Below are 19404 nucleotides of genomic sequence, written 5' to 3' on the forward strand. Positions count from 1 at the left end.
GCGCGGAATCGTAGTCGTCCGGGCTCTCCTCCCCCTCCTCCCGCGGAGAGCGAGAGCGACTCCCACACGAGAGGCTTATCCAGCTTCATCAGCCTGCACCCCGTGCGCACGAAACAGGCCGCTCGCCGCGTCTGCGATTTCGTTTTAGCCGAGCGAGAGAGAAAGAGACGGAAGACAGAAAGAGCCTCGCGATCGCACTCGTCGATTTCTCACACTCTCGGACCTTCTCCCCTCCGCGGCCAGCTCCTCTCGGATTTCGAGCTCTTTTTCTTCTGCAGCCGGCGAGCGGCTCGTGAGCCGAGCTTATTTGCCCGGCGCGCGCCGAGAAAACGACGCAAAAAGCGCGACGCAAGCTGCCGCCGCCGGAGAGGGAGAAATCGTTAGGTGAGATACGCCGAGTATGAGACCAAGTTTATTATAGCCTGGAATCGCTGCAAGTGGGATGAGGCAGCGCGGTTCTGCCGTCTGGCGCTGGAAATTTCATTACAAGAGTGCGCAAACAAAAGCACGAGGAATATTCAAAACCATGCAGCGGTGGTAGCATCGGGCATTCACGTGAAATCTGAATAGAAAACCGCCCCGCAAAAACGAGCGGCAAAAAGCCGTCTTTTCCTTGCAGCGCAGCTAAGGGTCGAGTCGAGGCTGCCGCAGCCGCTGTGCACACACGGAGCTACGTACGAGGTTATATAAAATTCCTCAGGAGCCCGGAAAGCCGGACAGAGGGACAGGGAGCCGCAGGGGGCGGGGGGAGAGTTTCCATATTTTCCGTGGGTCTTAGCGCTCCCGGTAAGTACACACACACACACACATACACACACACACACGGAGCGGAGCGGACTTAGACCCGGAGCTCGGCTACAGGAGGAGGTGGAGGAGTGCGGCCAGCTCGGAGAAGCTGTTTTTTCATCCGCCGAGAAAATGTATGAATCGTGTTGTAGACGGCTTTGCGCGCGGGGCTCGCCTCTAATGGCCGCGCGAGTTCTCCTTCTCTTTCTCTCTTTCAGCCCTAAATCTACCCCTTGCTAGCTCTCTCCCGCTCTGCCGCTCCGCTAGCTCGTTTTCCACATATGTATAAAAGGAGGTTCTCTCGCTCGGTCTCGCTCGCTCCTCTACTTAAGTACAGCAAAGTGCTTTAATGGCGTCGAGAAAAGCCTTCGGAGAGCGAGAGCCTCGATAGGGTTTACCGAACTGCTGCTGCTGCTGCCCCTCGCTCTTTCGCGATGATACGAATCTCCCGCTCTCTCGCTAGAATCGGAATTTCCCTCTCTGCTCTTTCGCCTCCGCCCTCGCTCGCGCTGCTCTATTTATGAATTTCGCCCGCTTCCTTATATCCGCCAATTTAAAAAGTCCGAACTCGCGGCGGATTAGAGCAAAAAGGCCGAGTCCCCGGGCGCTGAAATTCAAGAGCCTCATTAATCAAGCAAACTCCGTCCCTCTGTCGCGCACTGGCTTCCCGTAACTTTTTCACGAAATTACCGACCAAAAGCGAGTAGCGCAGCACCGGTCAAACTTATTCGCCGTCGCGCCTTGCGAGCCACGCGCGCATTTCAAAATCTCATTTCATGTCTGCAACCTCGGCAAAGGGGATTAAACCGACTGCCGCCGCCCCCATACATCCGATTTCAACTTCGCCGCGCGAGCCATACGTAATACGCGCTACTATTAAAGCGATTAGCCCAGTCTGCGCGCGGGCGAAAGGCTGCAGCAGTAGAGGATTTCACGTGTGCGCGGCCAGAGCAAAAAGGGTTAGAGAGAGCTGCCTTTGTGCGGACGGGAGTCTCGAATTCGGGAATTTCGATTTCGAGAGGGCCGCCCGTCGTCCCGCGCGTCCTCTGCTCTGTTTTTCCGAGACTCAAAGTTCGCTCGGTCCGCCGCAATTTCTCCTGCGGTGCGGCGATCTTTGTGCGGTCTGCCGGCGTTTTTCCGCGCGGCCGATGCCCTTATAACGGCGCATTTATTCTACCCCGGCCCGTCAAAATTTACTTTGATGACCGCTTTGTCGAGCGATCTTTTTCATCGGAGCTCTCTCCCGCCGTGTTATTCTCCGGCCCGAGGCGGAATTTCCGCGAATTAAATTCCCTCTAAAATCACGTGGCGCGGGAACATTGTTTCGCGGAATAAAAACGTCGTCATCGTAGCGCGCGGCGAAGAACGAGCCGATTATGCCCGGCCTCGCATATCCCGGCGGAGCGCAGATTTATCAATTATTAAAAGCACGTGCGGCGCTCCGATTCTGTGGACTCTCTTACATTTCGCGCTCGCGATTCTACGAAGCCGCTCTCGATGCGCGATTCCGCGAACAAGCGCGCCGCGATCGGCCGATCTAGAAATTATTAACTCGTATTAAGCCGTCCGCACGCTTCGCCGGGATCCAGGCCATCTGAGATGAACGCAATTTCACGCAAACTTCATAAGCGCAGTCGAACACATGCGCGTCGAATGAAAACGTCATCATCGCGAAGCGAATGGCAGTACCCGCAGCGCGGCGCATATCGAGGATCGCCGTTAAATCAGGCGTATTCGAAAGCGGCCCCGCCGAGCCGAATACAAAGTCCAGAGCGGCAATAACGATAGATCAAGCGGGACGCCCATGCATCACCGGATTCTGACTGTCCGTCCGGTTGCGCAGTGTCACCTACGCTCTAAACTCCACGCGAGCGGCAATAACGTTAATTACGTTATTAAGGCCCGCCGGACTCTGCGAGCGAGAGTATACGGACGGGGGTAAACGAGCGATTGACCCCTGCATGCGTTACATACGTCATTAGAACTGCTGACCGGCGCGGGGAGAGAGGCTTCTTTCCCCCTTCGATCGTGGGAGGTTCCGGGAAAAGGCCAGATGCTCCTTACACGCGCCGCTCGGACAGGCGTCCGAATTTTACGGGAAAAGGCTGCGCATCGGTGAGGATTGGCCTCGAGTGCGCCGATTCTCCGAGAGTTTGGTACGAGCACGACGGGATTTCGAGGGAGAGTGTGTCAGATATGCGAGGGTGGATTTGTTTGGGAGAGCCCGGCGCTCGGCAATTATAACGTGTTTTGGCTCGGGTCGATTTTGGCCTCGGTTTTACATTTTCTCGCAACGCACTTGCTCGGAGTTATGCCGTATAGTATCTGGCAAACACTGCCAGCGAGTAAATGATTTTCGCCCGACAAAAAGAACAGCTCCGGGGGCTTCAATAGAGAACAATGGAGGGATTTCGACGGCTCGGAGTAGATTATAGGGAAGTGGAAGCGAGCACTGGATCATAGTCGGCAATCCCGGCCACTAAAAGACTTCTATTTACAAAGGAATAATCATTTATTTATACCGCGCGCTTTCAGGCACGGGGTCCATCAGCAGCTAGCTGCCTTATTCACGAGAGCGACGTCACCCGCCCAACGACTCTCCCTTTTTCCAATCAGCGCAAAAATAAAGCGATCATTCAAAAAAATCCTCTCCCATCCTTTGATTGCCAGCAGCAGCGGATCACTCACAGTAGCGGATCCACAGCGAAAAAACCGTCCGCCCGCGCGCGCGCACAAAAAAAAACGAGTCCTCGCATAAAGGGGTAGACAACAAAAAAGCGGCAGACAGCGTCCAGCTCATCGAGGCTGCCACTGACGATCGGGCCCCGAAAAAGCCAACAACGACAAGCGCAAAACAATCGTCGGGGGCTGGCCGGTGATTAGGCGTTTCCGTCAGCGCAAAATCAAGCTCTGAAAGCCAGAGCTCGAAATACCGGCGGCGTATATGATCGGCTGCAGCTACTGCTGCTGATCGGGATGATGATGATTGCGCACCCACATGTTCCAGCCAGCTCGCTCCCCTCCGCGGCCGCTGCTATTCTTCACGTGTACGCGCACGCCGATCCCGGGGGACGCAGAGCCGCTCGATTTTCAAGTCCTGCAGCGCGATGGACCATCTTGTTGTGCTCGAGGACCCCGACACTTTTAGCCCTGCGCGCGCTCTTGACAAATCAATTCGGACATAACGCTGTAAACACGGGGCGCGCGATAAAAGAGCCGGATGAAATGGTGTCGCGCGCGAGCGCATTGTGCTCGGCAAAGAGCCCGCGCGTATGGGGGGACGAGATTTTTCAGAGATGGGTGGCGAATCGTCCGGCCCCTAATCACGGAAATTTGCATGTTTTTTCCGTTGGACGTATCGCGCCAGGTCGATTCGCTCGGCCGATCGATCCGAGCGGAATTCGCTCAAAGTCCGCACGCGGCTCTCGAAAAAGTTCCGGTAATTCGATTTCCCCGACTCCCTGGAGCGTCGTCGAAAAAATATCATACGCTGCACGTAGCTCGCACATTGAATAGACATCCCCGAGGCTCATCCAGCCTCGCTCCCTCCTCTCGTCTTTGAACTTGTCTCTCTCTTGCTAAGTACACACGTACACGTGAATCCGGCGGCTGCGCTTCCCGTCGGAAATACGTTCATAAAATATGCAGCGAAACGATGTCCGGTAACAGGATTTGCCAGAGAAGAGAGAGGGAGAGAGGACGAAGAGGCGAAAAGAAGCAGCACGCAGTGATTACCCAGACCGAGCTCCATCTCTCTCCTCCTCGTATGTATACATGTGTGCGCGCGCGCGCCTCAAGTGCGCGAATCAATTATTCACGAGCCGGAGAGACGGACTACGACGAGGACGACGTTATAGTCGCGCAGCTGCCGGAGAGATGAGAGAGGGCAACTACTTTGACGAAAATTCGCGCGAAAGAGGGAAGCTCGTAGTCGTCCCGTCGCCGTGATTGAAAATGACCAAAGGGAGGAGTGCCGTCTGGAAATTTGAGCTTCGCCGGGACTTTCTTTGACGAGCGCGGAATCGCGAAACAAGTCTGCCAGTCCGTTTATTGCCGAAATCAAAATCATTCGACTAAATAGCCAGCACTCCCAACAGATGAGTGATCTGAAAGATGCCCTTTGTCGCGCCATCGGCATCGGATAATTCGGCGAATCTCTAGATCGCTCGCTCATCAAACGCTCGTCACGCTCGTACGCCTCCGTAAGAGCCGCGTACCGACCATACAAATCGCCGCTATAAAAAAACACTCCCCCTCCCAGCTGGCAATATGCGAATCGCACTCGAGATGCCGGAGTAGCGAGCCATTTTAATTATTATAATGCCCCGAGTCGAGATTCATCACGTTCTTTCATCTGGCCGGAGATCGCCGCTGCTGGCTCTCGAGGAGGCAATGGCTGTGAAGCGTGACGCGAGTGAGAGAGAGAGAGAGAGAGAGAGAGAGAGAGAAAGCCGTCTCCCTTGACCGAACGCCCGATGCCCCTTTGCAACAGTCGAAAATTGTATCTGTTCTGTTCTCGCGCACGCGCGCGTGTGTGCCTGCACGCTATACGATTGAAACGCGACGAGCTATTGTTTTCGAATCTGCCCAAAAAGGAGTAAGTTTGACAAAACGTGGGCTAATCAGAGACTGTGCGCAGCGAAACAAGCCCAGCGCTCAAGCCTTGCGACTCGCCGAACTCAGTAGTGGCCGTCGGCCTTTGTGCACGGGGCGCGCTAACGCGATAGACGCCGCGGATGATGGCCCGTGGGCAGTCGGAATCCGCGCCGCAGTCCATCGGCCTCTTGAGCTTATCTGCGCCTCGTCGATAAGGAGTCCGGCCAGCGAGAGAGCGAGAGAGAACTGCGGCTCGACGGGTGTATCGAACGATCGGCTGAACTCTTGATGGCACCTGACGCGTCCCTGGCGCTCGATTGGGCGTGAATTTCGGGGATCACAGGTACAACGTTACTACGATTGCAAAAATGAAACGCTCTTCCGTTATCGCGGGGGCGGGAAAAGTGCCAGCGGCTCGCGGTGCGGGAAAAAAGGGGCCAGCAAAAATCCGTCAATCGCCATTCGGCGCAGCACTAGGCTGAGCTCCTCTGCAGCTGTTTTGTTAATGAAAACGCGTCTCCCGTCGCGGAACATTGACATTTGCGCGAGCGACAAACGGCGACCTGGTCCGTGCGCACACACAGGCAGGCGCGCGTATATCCCTCTCGTCCGCAAAAGGACTGTATACTGCAGCGAGCGAGCATTTGGTCCGCTTGTGCCCTGATAACATCTCTAATCACGCCGACGCCGGACCAATCAGCAGTAATCCTGCTGCTGCAGCTAGGGTCTGGCATCCTGCGCACACACACAAACACACACAAACACACACACACACACGTGCACAGAGGGACTGGTAAACCGACCGACCGACCCGGCTCACTCTCTACCTCTCTACCTCTCCCTTCATATACACACGCGAAGAGAGACGCGACTATGCACCGCGAGCGCCCTATTGCGATGGAGATAGCGAGAGACAGAGAGGGAGAGAGAGCGCGCTATGATACCACGGCCGAGCCACTTGCTATATGTGCGCACGGACGGGGCGGTGGCGATTCGAGCGCGGAATTACACGCTATTGACGTATATGCGCTCGGGGCGCAGAGCTCGCATACCTATACACAGCGGAGCGAGAGAGCACCGCATGCGCGCGCGATTCTCTGTGGTTTATGTCTAGGCGCGGCTGTAGGACTGGTCAATACCCGCTGGCAGAGCTCGCTATCTAATCCCTGGCATACGTGCGCGCGTATATAAGCGACTGCGCGCGGCCGCGCACTTATGAAATTGCGTTTTCTTGCATTTTCGCTTTTTACGAGCGAGCCGTTCTTGCCTCTCGGATTGGAAAAGACAATTACTCGGCGTAGCCTCTCCGAGCGCTGAATCACACCGAGCGAGTATCAAACACGTGTACCGCCGGCAGAAATAGCAAAATATGACGCACTCGACGAAGAGTCGCACTCCGCGCAGCAGACCGATCCGTCTCCTCCAGCCCCGGCAGGCCTCTTCTCAGCTGCCAAAACGAATCGTGAACGCCAGAACAAGACGCAGCCGAGAGGGAACAAGCGGCGGCGCAGCTTCATCAAAACGAGAAATCGGCCCCGAGAGCCGTCGAGATATCGCTGTAGCCATTCGTCATAAGCACGCGACGACGACGACGACGACGCTCATTAGTGGCCTCTGACGCGAGGCACGTGCGACGTCGCGACGCAGCCATACACACACCGGACTCATAATACAAATATAGCCTCCGCGCGCGGCTATGAAAAATTTGTCGCGCTTTGCGCTCGCGGCTTTGCTCGCGGGGAATTTTTATTTCGGGAGAGAAAGAGCCTTATGGCTGCTGGGAGGAGCGCGAGGCATAAATTATGAGGAATGGCGTGGCAAAGTGTGCCCTCACTCCGGAGTAACGGAATTGCATATTTTCGTCGCGAGCGCACGTGGATGCCTTTCTTTGTTCGATATGACGGGAAAGAGACTCGGTGGAAAACCAAATTTTCGAAAGACAGTCGTCGCAACCGGCAGCAAAGCAAACTCCGTTGTGGCGCCTGCTACTTAGACTCGCGTGTTTGCACTCCTTCCTTCCCAGTAGTAAAATCACAAGTAGCACCACCAGCTAACCACGGGCACAAAGAGCGCAAACGATCGCTTACACCGCGTTAACTAGTCGAGCAAGCCCCGTTTCTCGAAGAAAGAATATGTTCGCCTAACAGTTATACATACTCTCGACGCCGGCAGATGAGTTATATTTATTTACGGGAAGCTTCCACGACATAACTCGCTCCGCGGACAGGCGGTCCGAGTTCCAAGGGTCTGGCGCGGCGCCGTCTCGACTTTCAATTAACAGCTTATCGCTTACAGCTTTCCGATATTTTCCGTGTCTTCGTGAAACGTGGAACGTCAGAAGAAAGGAACGCCGTAAACCGCGTCCGCGTAGTCTGGAATTCATAAAAGTCATAAAGCGATAATCGAGGGAAAAGGAAAGAGCTGCTTCGGGTTGGGAAATTATAAATCCAGGCGCAATCGATCCCAGTCCCGTCAGGCTCTTTAAACCCAAGACAAACGTCCGTCGGCGCACAAATAGCTCGGGCGCTTTGTCGCGCGCTTAAATCCTTCCCACGCGATTTTTCAGCGGCCCGCTCACATGTACAAGTACACGAGCCGCCGCAGCCGCGTCTGCAAACGAAGAACCAGCCGAAAAGCCGCGACGACTGCGAGAGCTACGAGCAGCCGAAACGTCCCCGCCGCACGCGACAATCTGCTCGCCCGCGTATATTCACCCACACGTACGCGACAGGGACTCGTGAGCGAGAAAAGGAAAAGTAGCGGCGGCGGCGGCAGCGAGAGAAAGGTGTAAAGCAAGCGGAGGTAGACAGATCTCGGCACTTATCGCTCCGCGAGATAGCCATTAACGAAACTAAAAGCCTCCCCATATATATCCGACTCTCTCTCTCTCTCTCTCTCTCTCTCTCTCGCGCGCGCGCGCGCGCGCGCTCACTGTTTCTCTTTTTTCCCGATTCCGAGCAGTCCTAACCGCCGCCGCCGCCGCCGCTACCCTTGAGATAGATACATCGCCGTTCGCTCCTCTCTGTTTGTCCTATCCATGCCCCTTTTGTTTTACCTCCGCCAGGATATATTAGCGCCGCGCACCGATGCCCGGAAAAACGTCTGCAGCGAGCGCGAGCCGATTATTGCTCGCGCTCATTACTCTTTCTTCCAGCCGTGGAGGCTTTTACGCCCTTTTTGCCGTCTCGCTCTCAGCCACACATCCACCGCAGTGCCGGAGAAAAATCGGAGAACGGCAGTTTCCAGCACACTCGATCGGGGAAGCCTCGCCATCCGTCAAAGCCGCTGCAAGGGGTTGTAACTCGAATTCCCGCGCAATCAGACATCATCCGAACGTCCCTCTCTCACTCCGCCGAAATTCATTAGTCAGATGACAAACAGTAGCCCACCACGGTCATCAAACCAAAAGCTTTACAGCGTGTCCCGGACAATGCACACACAGCAGTGCGGCAGCGAGCATCAGCAACCGAGAGAGAGAGGGAGAGAGAGAGAGAGAGAGAGCGCACGTCCAGCCGTCAGAACAATTCGAAATCGATCAGTTAAGCAGGGCGCAGCGAGCGGCTAATCGGCCCCGTCAATCATCTTGGCCGGACGACTCTGTACAGCGAAGCACTATTAGAGAGCGAGAGCGAGTGGGACGGGAGAGCTGCTGATTGACGTTTCGCGCGGCGCGCGATAACGCCTCTAATAGAATGACCGGAGGAGCCGAGGCTCTCGGCTTGTTGGTTGTGTTACCGGCAAGGTCTCTCTGGCGGAGATAGCGCTCGAGCTTGATGGACACTCGCGGGGGGTTATGAGCCCACGATCTCATACGAAGGATTTCACTCCGGTCACTGTGGACGATTTCCCGCATTCGCAATAAAAAGCCGACTCCACGAGAGCGGAGTAAAAAGGATGCAAATTAATCAAAGCTCCTTTGTGGCGAGAGTAAAACAGGCGCTTTTCCTCCACTTCTCCTTTTTTGTTCCGGCCGCGCGCAGTTCGAGCGAGCACCGCAGCGCAAAGCTCTCGCGAGAGTCGTGGGAGGAAGCGGGAAGGAGGAGGCGAGTGGATCTTCTTGGCGCTCGGGCTCGCGCTTTTCAATTGGTCGGCGGCGATGTCGATGTAGCATAAAGGTAAAGATGAAGTTTTGCCGGACGAGGGCCGTACCGGCTGCTGTTGCTGCTGCAATAAAGCCGAGCGTGTTTGTTTAGGCTCTTCTGCTTCTATTCCGCTCTCGCACCCGCGCTCGGAGGTGGAGCGCTTCTTCCTTCCCCTGCGCCCGGCTCTTTCCTTTTTCTCCGCGGACGCCGCTGCCCTCGCCGAGATGGAGCTGTATACGCGCGCGCGTGTGTATACGTGCTCGGCTACCTCCGTTGGCTGCGTTTTTATCGGCCGGCTGGCTCGCGCTCAATTGTTTCTCGCCTTTGTGCGGCGGCGGCTGCCTCCTCTAGGAAGAAGAGAGAGATTACACAGCGAACGTGCAAAGTATGATCTCCTCGGAGAATTGCTTTCGATCTGCCCGCGCGCCCGAGCGGCTCCGATGAAATTAAAAGTGTAAGAAGCGATTAAAAAGTTTTCGCGCGCGCGAGAGGGGCCAAGACATGCTGACGTCACTTCCGCAGAGCTCGCCGTAGATGAGCCGTGCGGCCTCTCCGTCGCGTCGAGGTGCTTTTCGTTTCCTTGATTTTTTAAAAATTTCCCACAGCCTGCAGCGGGCTGGTTTTCGGGCGGGAGGCTACGATGGTGAAAAAACTATACGGCGCTGCACTGTGAGGCCCCGAGGAAATCGAATCATTTCAATTCGGTTTCGGCAGTAATGGGCTTCGATTGTTCATGGAAGTCGAGAGGGTGATATCTGCTGGTCACGATACGCTTGAGATTTTTAAAACTCTTTTACAAACTTCGAGAAATATTGCCGCTGCTGCATCGGCGACTCTGGCGGAAATAACCAGACGAGCCTGTGCGATTTACGGGCACGATTTCTCGAAACACGCGTACACGCGAGAAGGCGAATAAAATATTTCATTAAGAAAGCGGGCCCGAAAAATTAAGTGCACAATTAAGGACGGAAGAATTCACACGTGTGAAAGAAGTCTCATTTTCGTCTTCTTTATATTCCTCTCGGCCGTCCAATAACAATAAGTTACGCCGCATTTGGCATTCGAAGCCGTTAATTTTTATATTTCCTCGTGGTCCGCGGCATCTCTCTTTCTCCCGGGCAACATCCTTTAGCTTAGCGCCCGGTTTCTCTGCACAAGCTGGTTCCTCTCACTCACTCTCTTTCTCTTTTGCTCACCCTCTTCCTCCCGGGCTAGGATTTAATTTAGTATTAACACCTATAAAACCCGGACCCTGCAGGGCTTCTCATCTCGAATATGCAGATTGTCTTTTTTAGGCCTCGTCTAATCTGGTTTATTAGCTAGCAGCTATAGGCTTTTCAATTTCATTCCTTCGCTTCTTTTACAAAGGACAATAATCGCGACGAAAACGTATAGGCAACTGACTGCGGGTCAGCACTCGGTGTGAGCAGCGCTGCGATGAATGCGTCGTCGATACCATCGCCGCGTACGCACAAAGCGTTCGAGAAGTTATTACGGCGCTGGCGTTCCAAAACGGCCGTCATCCCGTGTCAGCGCGAAGAAGAAGGACCATGCAGGCGGACGCGCCGAAGCAGCTTGTTAATGACGGTGGTCCTACTAAATCGTCGGCCATTTGTTTATACGGTGTCGCGCCGCGGAAGGAACAAGCTCGCATCTCTCATAAATCGCTCGGCTCGTCCGAGGGCGCGCGATTCAACGTGACAAATGGCAGATGCTACCGCTGCAGTCGCGGCCTAAAATATGAGCCTCGCATCCTTCATTAAAATAGACGCAAGGAGGAGTTTTTCGAGTCGTCGTCGTGTGCAGCGGCGGAATGGCTGTCACGTACGCGAGCAATGCGTGTGCATGCGTGTGCGCGCGCGAGCGGCGCTGGCGCCAGGCTATCGTCCTGATGCCCGCGGTTATTATTACGGAGAGCGAGAGCGGGGTGGTCCGCCGAAAAAAGGAGATCGCGCGTGCTCGAATGCGGATGATTGAGGCACGCAAGTGACGTACTCGCCGCCGCGCGGAGCTTCATGTCGTGAGAGCGGATTGACAATGAGCGCTGTTTTGCGCCGCGGCTCGTGAGCAGCTCCGCTAATTGCTCAAAAAAGCGGCCCGGGAGTACCGAGAACAGAATTTTTACCCGCCTCATATCGTGCCGCTCTTATGTTTCATCGCGCGCGTCACTCGATATCCGCTCCGGTCGTTATTAAAGACCGAAGGTGGACAGCATTCGTCTGCTTCGTCCTGTCATTTTTACGGATAACCGGAATATTTCTCCGCGTCGTTTCCATGTCTTCCAACCGACACGATTAGTCATTTTTTCGAGGGGATCCGTTCACAGCGGATATAATAAGTTTCACGTCGCTCGACGCACAGAAATCTACCTGCTCGTCTTTTGTTTCACACCGAGGAGGTCGACGACAAAACGACGCGTGACGCGAGAATGGAGACGGCAGTTGCGGAGAGTTGCCGGGGAGATGACGACGTTATCCGGTGTTTTCTCTGGCGATATTTGGCGAGGCGAAATAGCCCGATGCGTGTGTAACAAAACTCGACACACTGGCGGCTCGCGCCTAGGTAAATAGGACCGAGTGAGTGAGAGAGAGAGGCCTGATGGACGCAGCCCCAGAATTGTCGCGGACAGAGTCAACAGGGCCGGGGGAAGTGCGAGCGCGGAGCGAATTCGAGTTGTCCAGGAGGCACTCGAAGCGTCCTCGCGAATGGCCGTCGTCGTCGCTTCTAAATAAATATCGCAGCGGTGGCAGAGGGCCGCGCATGGGTGGAGCTGTGTCCACTGTGCTGGACGCTATACACTGGTTCCGCCTTCGGCAGCGTAAACAACCAGGCGCGCTGGCTTCTTCCGCGTAGTCTCGAGAGCCCATACCGAGAGGTTATCTCCCCCGGGAAATGGACAAACGTATGAATTTTCTTTGGCTCGTGCGCTCGAGAGACAGCCGCGCGGAGAATCGAAAGATTACAAGCAAGGATTAGCGCTCTGTTTGCATTGGGCTGGACTCTTTCGGCTGCTCCTTCGGCCGAGCAAACTCGATTTTTCGCCGATGAGAATCTGTTTTCACGACAAATTGCTGCATCTCCGGGCTACAAATATTTGGGCTCCCGAAACCCATCCAGAGTGGCCCGCGGATAAAAAGGCAAAACAAAAAGCGAAACACGAGGGTGGCGGCGGTGGCGGCGGCGGCGGCGTTTTTTGATTTGTCACCTTCACAGCAGGAGCCGATGAAGCTGCGGAGAATGACTCGGGGCAACAACGTGCGTAATAGCTGGGGAACGAGGTCGAGGGTGGGATAGACATATAGGCGCGAGATTGAAAAAACAGCCGTGAAGGGGACGGGGCCAGGATCGAAAGGCGTTTTGACACGAATATGGCTTCCTCACGATTTCGATCCGCTCGTTATATGTGCAGGCCGAGGCCCGGCTCGCGGATCAAGCGTGACCGATACCTGGAGGGAGGAATGCTCGAGGCTGCCGCTTCTACTGCTAAGGACGCCGCCGACGCCGACAAGCGATATGCGCAGCGTCATCATCTGCATGGAGGCTTATTGAGATCCTCCGCGCGCATCGCTCGTCGGGCTCATTTTACGCCGACGTAAATCGAATTTATAATCCTTCATTGGCTACTGTACACGTCGATGCACCTTTCAACGGCTTCTTCGTTCCACTGAGGAGTGTGATGGAATTGTGAATTTCATCGCGTGTTCCGAGAGAGTTTCGTCTACTATTTTTAGAATTTCTTACTTACTCGATATTACTCGGTTTCCCAGTGCCCAAATATACTCCTCCCAACAACTTATTTTCCCGATCTCTGCTCGAAAAAGTTCCAAAAGCACCGCGGAAACCGATTCGACGCGCTACCGAATGATGAGCTGCCACCGCCGCTCGTGGGGCTTCGCCGGTATATTACACCGCGCGCGCGCGCCTTCCCTTTCATTGTCAGGCAAAATATTAGAGGCGGGTATACACCAATGTCGTGACTTACAGTTTTTACGCGGAAATAGCTTTTTTTCGGAGCAGAAAAAACTATAATATCGTGTACCGTTGAGTTCCCATTTTCGAGGAAATTAAATATTTGGTCATTACCTTTTTTCATGAAACTGTGCGGAAGAGAATCTGTGGTGCATCGCGAAAAAAAGCCAACCCGGCCATGCAGCGCACGAGCGTAACACACACGCGCGAGCGATCTACGAGCTCGATAAGTGCGGATATAATGCATCGGCCTCTGCTTAACATAAACAATTAACATACAAATGGCTCGCGCGCGCGCTCGCCGAAGGACGGACGCTCGCGAAATTGCCGGATGTCAACGTTATTATGAGCTACTATGCGGGATTCGCGCGCGGCTCGATTATGCGATCGTTACGCCGCGGGATCCGAGAGCGCGGATACGCGTTACACGTGTAGCTATACACCTGCGAATTCGGGCTCTTTATTCGCGGTAACGAGACTTTGCGTTTATTTGCAGCCGGGCAGGGCTCGCGAGAGAATAGATCGTAATCGGTGCCTTTTGCCGCATCGTTTACAAAACGGAGGCCTTTAAAAATTACACGACGCACTCGTTTCGCCGAGTGTGCCGCGGCGTTTTTATCTCTCCACTCATCCCGACGGATGTTTGCACCGAATGGCATCGCTGTATAACGAGCTTATTACGCTCCGCTAAATTGAGCAGCCTTTATTTTGAGAAGTGCGTCGCGATTGTTTCAGAAAATCATAACTCTCTCGGCTCGCGCGCAGCGGAAGTCATCGCTCGCGGAATTCATACATCACTGACTTCCATTTGAAACAAAAGATCGACGCTGACAAAAGCCGCGCTCTGTTCGCGCTCCATGCACTTGCTCCGAAATCTAGGAATAATCGGCTCCATAAATACGTGCGCCACGATTCACAACGGCGGCTCATATTCGATTAGGATTACGCGCGCTCACAGGTGGACGGAGAGAGAGGGACAAGCTCGCTTGCGCGAAAACCGGAAATAGAAATCTATATGGAGAGGGCACGCCGCGTCTCTGCTCTCGATCGCTCCTTGTCTTTCACGAGGTGCGCGTGCGCGTTTTGAAAGCCGGAGAGTATCCACGCGAGAGTATATTGCGTTCGCGAGCGCTAAATTTATTTCAATTTCACAATGCGTCATTTTAGCGGAGTGTGTGCGCAGAGAGACAGAGTACAGCGAGCGGCAGGGCCCGTCCGTTTTCCACGGAGCGTATTTTCGCGCGAGCGCGCGTAACGAGCGTTATTGAATTCACGTAGCATTGAACAAGCTCATCGAAGCCTGTCGACGCGCCTCGCCGTCTCTCTCTCTCTCTCTCTCTCTCTCTCTCTCTCTCTCTCTCTCTCTCTCTCTCTCTCTCTCTCTCTCTCTCTCTCTCTCTCTGCACACACTGCGCGCGTACACACCGGCCGTGCATACATATACGTATAGGCTGTATCCAGGAGAGCTCGATGCAGTCACTTCCGCTTTTCGATTTTTGCGCGTTTTTTTCTCTCTCTCCTTCCTCCTTTATGCGAGCGTTTTTCCCAGGCACACACATCGCTAGGCGTGTCATATTTCGGTGTAAAATTTGAATATGCTCTAGTCGCGCGCGGTCACGCGATATGCGTAAACGCCCCGCGGCGTATTGTCATGGTAAAGGGGCTCGGCGTCGATAGCGATCGCTCCATACCTGCGCAGAGTTTTGTTTATGTATGTCGAGCGAGCAGAGAGCGCGTATCAGAGCTGCTGCACCCACGCGACGCGATGCTAATGACTTGAATAATGCCCGCATGGGGAATTAGTTGGATATTACTTTGTGTCGAGCTCCGCGCGATTATTTGAAAAGCCAGGATGTCGCTCGCGACGTGATTATGTTTTCGAGCCGTTAGAACGGCATAATGAGTGTCGTATGCGCGGCTGAGCGAAGATAATAAAATATCCTCGGCGTATACGCGTAGCAGAGCATTGTGCGCGCGGAGGGGGCGGCGAAAGCGGCGTAACGAGCGACAGTCGTCCTCGAGAGTCCTCGAGGAATCGAACGCGCGTGGCACAGTCCAGTAGGCTCAAGACAGGGAGATTCCGCTCGGTCGTGCAGCAGCAGCGGCGGCTCGAGGAGCTCTTTGGGTTCGCGAGGCAATGCCACGACGTCCTTGAGTTTCTAGCCGATGACTCGAGCGCGAGTGATGCTCGAGCTCCGCTCGACTGGCAAAAGTGATTTTTGTGCGGGGGCTCTCGGGCGGTTAACCGCGTAATACGCGTATGATCGATCGAGCGCGTTATTCGCGAGTCGTGTTTCGCAGCGAAGGAGCAGAGAGAAGTAAGCACGAGCTAATGGAGACGAATTTACCGTAGAAAAAAGGTCTGGAGGATGCGATAAATCCTTCCGATCAAAAAGATCCGGAGCGAACAGTCTCGTTTTCTCCCTCATAGCCGCGCCGGCCCGAGCAAGCTCGTTTAATAATAGTCCCGTCTATCTTCATTAAAAATACACAGCGCATCGACTCTCCCGCTGACTGCGCGCGAGCTTTTACGCAAAAATTTCCTCCTCCTTTTGCATTTTTCTGAACTGCAGCCGCGGCGCGCATTCTTGCTGCAGCGGCTCGCCGCCTGATTCACGGCTCCGCGTACGTCTTCTTCTCGCGCGGGAGCGAGAAATATTTAGGGGCCCTTTCCCCTTTCATCCGGTTACGCGTCGGCTCTCGGATCGGAAACTTTTAACATTCTGAGCTCTCTTCTTCCAATCGGGAATAGTAATGCGCGCACGAGCGCGGCTATGCAACCGAGGAATCCGGCCAACTCGAGGCGCGAGCTCTTCCCTAGCCGGGGATGGCCGTTTTATTTGTCCTCGCTTCCTCTCCTTTGTTCTTCAATTTTGACGAAAAGAATAATACCTGCCGCTTGCTCGTGCATCAATAGCGAGACGATCTAGTAACGAGACGAGATCCTGGCCGGGCGCCAACACGCCGGAATTGGCTTATACCATATTTCTCGCTCGTTATGGCTCGCATCGTCCGAAAGAAAGCAAGAAAGAGCCGAACAACGGCGCAATCCAGCGGCTTCAAAAGTATCCACGTTGTCTGGCCGTCTGCGCATATAACGCTCTCTCGCTCTCTCTGCCGTGTCTGTTGTGATATTAATACAATCACGGATCACTCCCGGGTTAGCTGCCGCAGTCTCCGAGAGAGCAGACACTAGATTGTCTGAATCGGGGTGAACGACTTTATATAGCATAGTAGCGTGCCCTCTTGCTCTGAGCCGCTCTTTCGGCCTCTCGCTCTCCGCGCGACGTCTCATCACTCTCGCCGTCTCTCTCTCTCTCTCTCTCTCTCTCTCTCTCTCTCTCTCTCTCTCTCTCTCTCCGGCCGGAGATATTATGCGTAGCTCGCGAATCAAAGATCTCGGCTGCCTACTCTTGCAGCTACTGCGGCGCGGTCGCAGTCGATAAATTTATACACCGCACTGATAGACCCGTCGAAAGCGGCTCTCGCCTAGTGGTAGAGTCAGTCGTCCAAAAAAAGAGCCTAACCCACGGGCGGCAGACGGCTCGCAGGAAAGTGTATCAACAGGTTCGACTACACGCGCGAGCGAGCGAGCTACCGGCTGGCTGGCAGTCGCGTGGGCGGCGGCCCACTGCGCCATATACCGCCGGCGCACTAAGGAGCGCGAAACCACCTGTTCCCCCGCGTCATTATTTAAATTCGAGGGCCGCGCGGCAATTCGGCGCAAAAGTGCCGAGAACGGCATTGCCGCGAGACACGGCCGCTGCATATTGTTCTATTTACGTGAACCATTGTTCATCCCATCCTTCGTCCGCGTACAGAATTAGCGTCGCCGAGAAGAGTCGCGGGGAGAGGGGCAGAGCGGCGCGGAGCGAAGAGGCTGCAAAAGAGGAAGAGAGAAAGAGATGGAATGCCAAGAAGCCCGACTTCTTAAATGTTTCGCTCGGGCTCTCTCTCTCTCTCTCTCTCTCTCTCTCTCTCTCTCTCTCTCGCGCGCGCTCTTTCTTCGAGTGCAACTATATTTGAGGAGAGCTCGCGCGTCTATTAATGATGCCGATTAATTTAGAACTATTGGGTTTCCCAATTAGCCAATCGGCCGATGCAGAGCCGACAACGAGACTCTAGGAGGGGACTAGTCGCCGGAGAGATGGATGAACGAGCCCGCGATATGTGCCGATGACTTCCTATTACCCCTAGCTACACACTGCGGAGAGCGTTGATCGCTTTATACGTGTAGCTGCCGCCTTTTCTCTTTGGTCTTTCGCTGAAGCACGCTGAAGCAGCCACGAGCTTTCACCGAGTCGCTTTGTCGATGCGTTGCGAAACACCTGTACCGACGACTGACTCCTCTGCCAGAGCTATGCGGACGCCGTGTTATCGATGTCTTATTAAAAACCGCTCCGCGAAGCCCCACGCTGGCGAGCGATCGATTTGCTCTCATAACACGCGTCCATTTCTCGAGGACTAATTGAAAGGATGTCTCGGGACAAGGCTTCCTCACTCGAAAATTAAAAACCGAGCGTCCGTCTCGCTCTCTCCCGCCGCGCGTCGGGCAAACGGATCTATAAATTTCTACCGAAAAAATTTCTCGGGCTTCTCCCGCTGTCCGTCCGTCCGTCTCGCTGCAGCAGCGACATCGGGCTCTCACGGGCAGTGACTCATAACGCGCGCGGCAAAAACCGAGAGAGCCCCGAGATCGACCGATAAATATCGTCTCGAATTCTCCGATGTCATTTTTATTACGGCCAATCATACGCGGAACACGAAACGCTCGACGCAAAAAGCGCGCATAGCTGCGTTTCGAAAATACTCCATATAGCTATCGCGTTCCGTCCCATTGATACGGCCAAAACAAGCCGCGCGGCAGCCAAATCCGTCGCCGTCTCCGCTCGCGAAGCTCAATGAAGCCGGGAGAAGCAGACATGTAATAATCGCTCTTCGCCTTCCATTTCTATCGCGAATTAACCGCGGCAAGAGCTCGCCCATTTAGCCGGAAGACCGACGCTTCAGCTGCTCTGGTCGTTGCGCAGTCTCGGTCATATTCTCATTCGGGGCTTATTAAGCACGCGATCCTCACACCTTCGGCCTCTCGCAGAACTGCCTGCACTTAATCTGAGCGGCTCTCTGGCACGGTTTCGCAAGAGGCGTGCGCGGAGAACAAGGAAGTCGCTAAAGCTTTAGCGCACAACGCCTCGCGTCCAAGTACTCGTCGAAGGGCGACGACGATGTGAACGAAGCCTAACGCGCCGAGTAGACACATAAATGGCAAGAGAATGGGAATAAGAGTAAGAATAAGAGCGCCTGAGCTTCTGTACGCGAGCTCGCGCGCGCAAGTCTGGAAAGCTATAATTATTAATACATGTCGTCTGCAGCCAGCGACGACCCCCTCGTCGCGTGCACTCATTTATAAGGTACACACCTCGCGCACTGTACTCTCATTTCTCGCGACGCGCCCCTATCCCTCGCGATGTATATACTTCATTTTTTCTCGCGCGAGAGTTCATTGTTTATTCATAGTGCGAGCGGCGACGCTCGAGATTTGTCAATTTCGAGGAAGACACGTATACGAGCGCTGTAAATTTCGCGCACGCGCGCTCGTGGTTGATAAGTTTTCGAGAGGGTTCCGAGAAACGGCGGTAGTTTTCGCCGCGATGGACTGAATACACGATAAAAGCAGCGGTATAAATTATCTCTCGGCAAATTGAAGCAGTATCGATTCACGACGTCGCTGCAGGAAGATACTAGATTCTCCTATCCACGCGAGGGCGTAATTACGGCCCTAAGCCGGGCTAGTGCAGGCTGCAGGGGAAGGGCTGCTACTGCTAAGAGATGAAATTCCTGGCCTCTAATCCGTGCGAGTTCCTAATCTAGAGACTACGACGCGCTCGCATACACGTAACCAATTTATCGGCGAGCATTAATAGAGAGAATTCTGCGCGCTGCCTAATTGCATACTTTCTCCACTGTCGAA

The 19404-nt window shown here is 54.4% G+C and overlaps 1 protein-coding gene across 5 annotated transcripts in view; it reads right to left on the reverse strand.

The window, feature by feature from the left end:
* The window catches only part of LOC100116895, a 110568-nt gene that overhangs the window by 26340 nt on the left and 64824 nt on the right, over positions 1–19404 (reverse strand). For 3 of the 5 annotated variants that reach the window (XM_032597389.1, XM_032597387.1, XM_031923672.1), the window contains exon 7: positions 7547–7754. The exons of 1 other annotated variant lie outside the window; for it this stretch is intronic. Coding sequence is in view for 1 of the 4 variants with exons in the window: in XM_031923666.2 (XP_031779526.1) it covers positions 7523–7754 (232 nt within the window). In the remaining 3 variants the exon portion in view is untranslated. Of the gene's footprint in view, positions 1–7161; positions 7755–19404 lie in introns of those variants that run through there. One more of the 5 variants, XM_031923666.2, reaches the window with a different exon arrangement.

This window comes from Nasonia vitripennis, chromosome 2 (genome assembly GCF_009193385.2).
Source record: "Nasonia vitripennis strain AsymCx chromosome 2, Nvit_psr_1.1, whole genome shotgun sequence".
Lineage (NCBI taxonomy): Eukaryota > Metazoa > Arthropoda > Insecta > Hymenoptera > Pteromalidae > Nasonia > Nasonia vitripennis.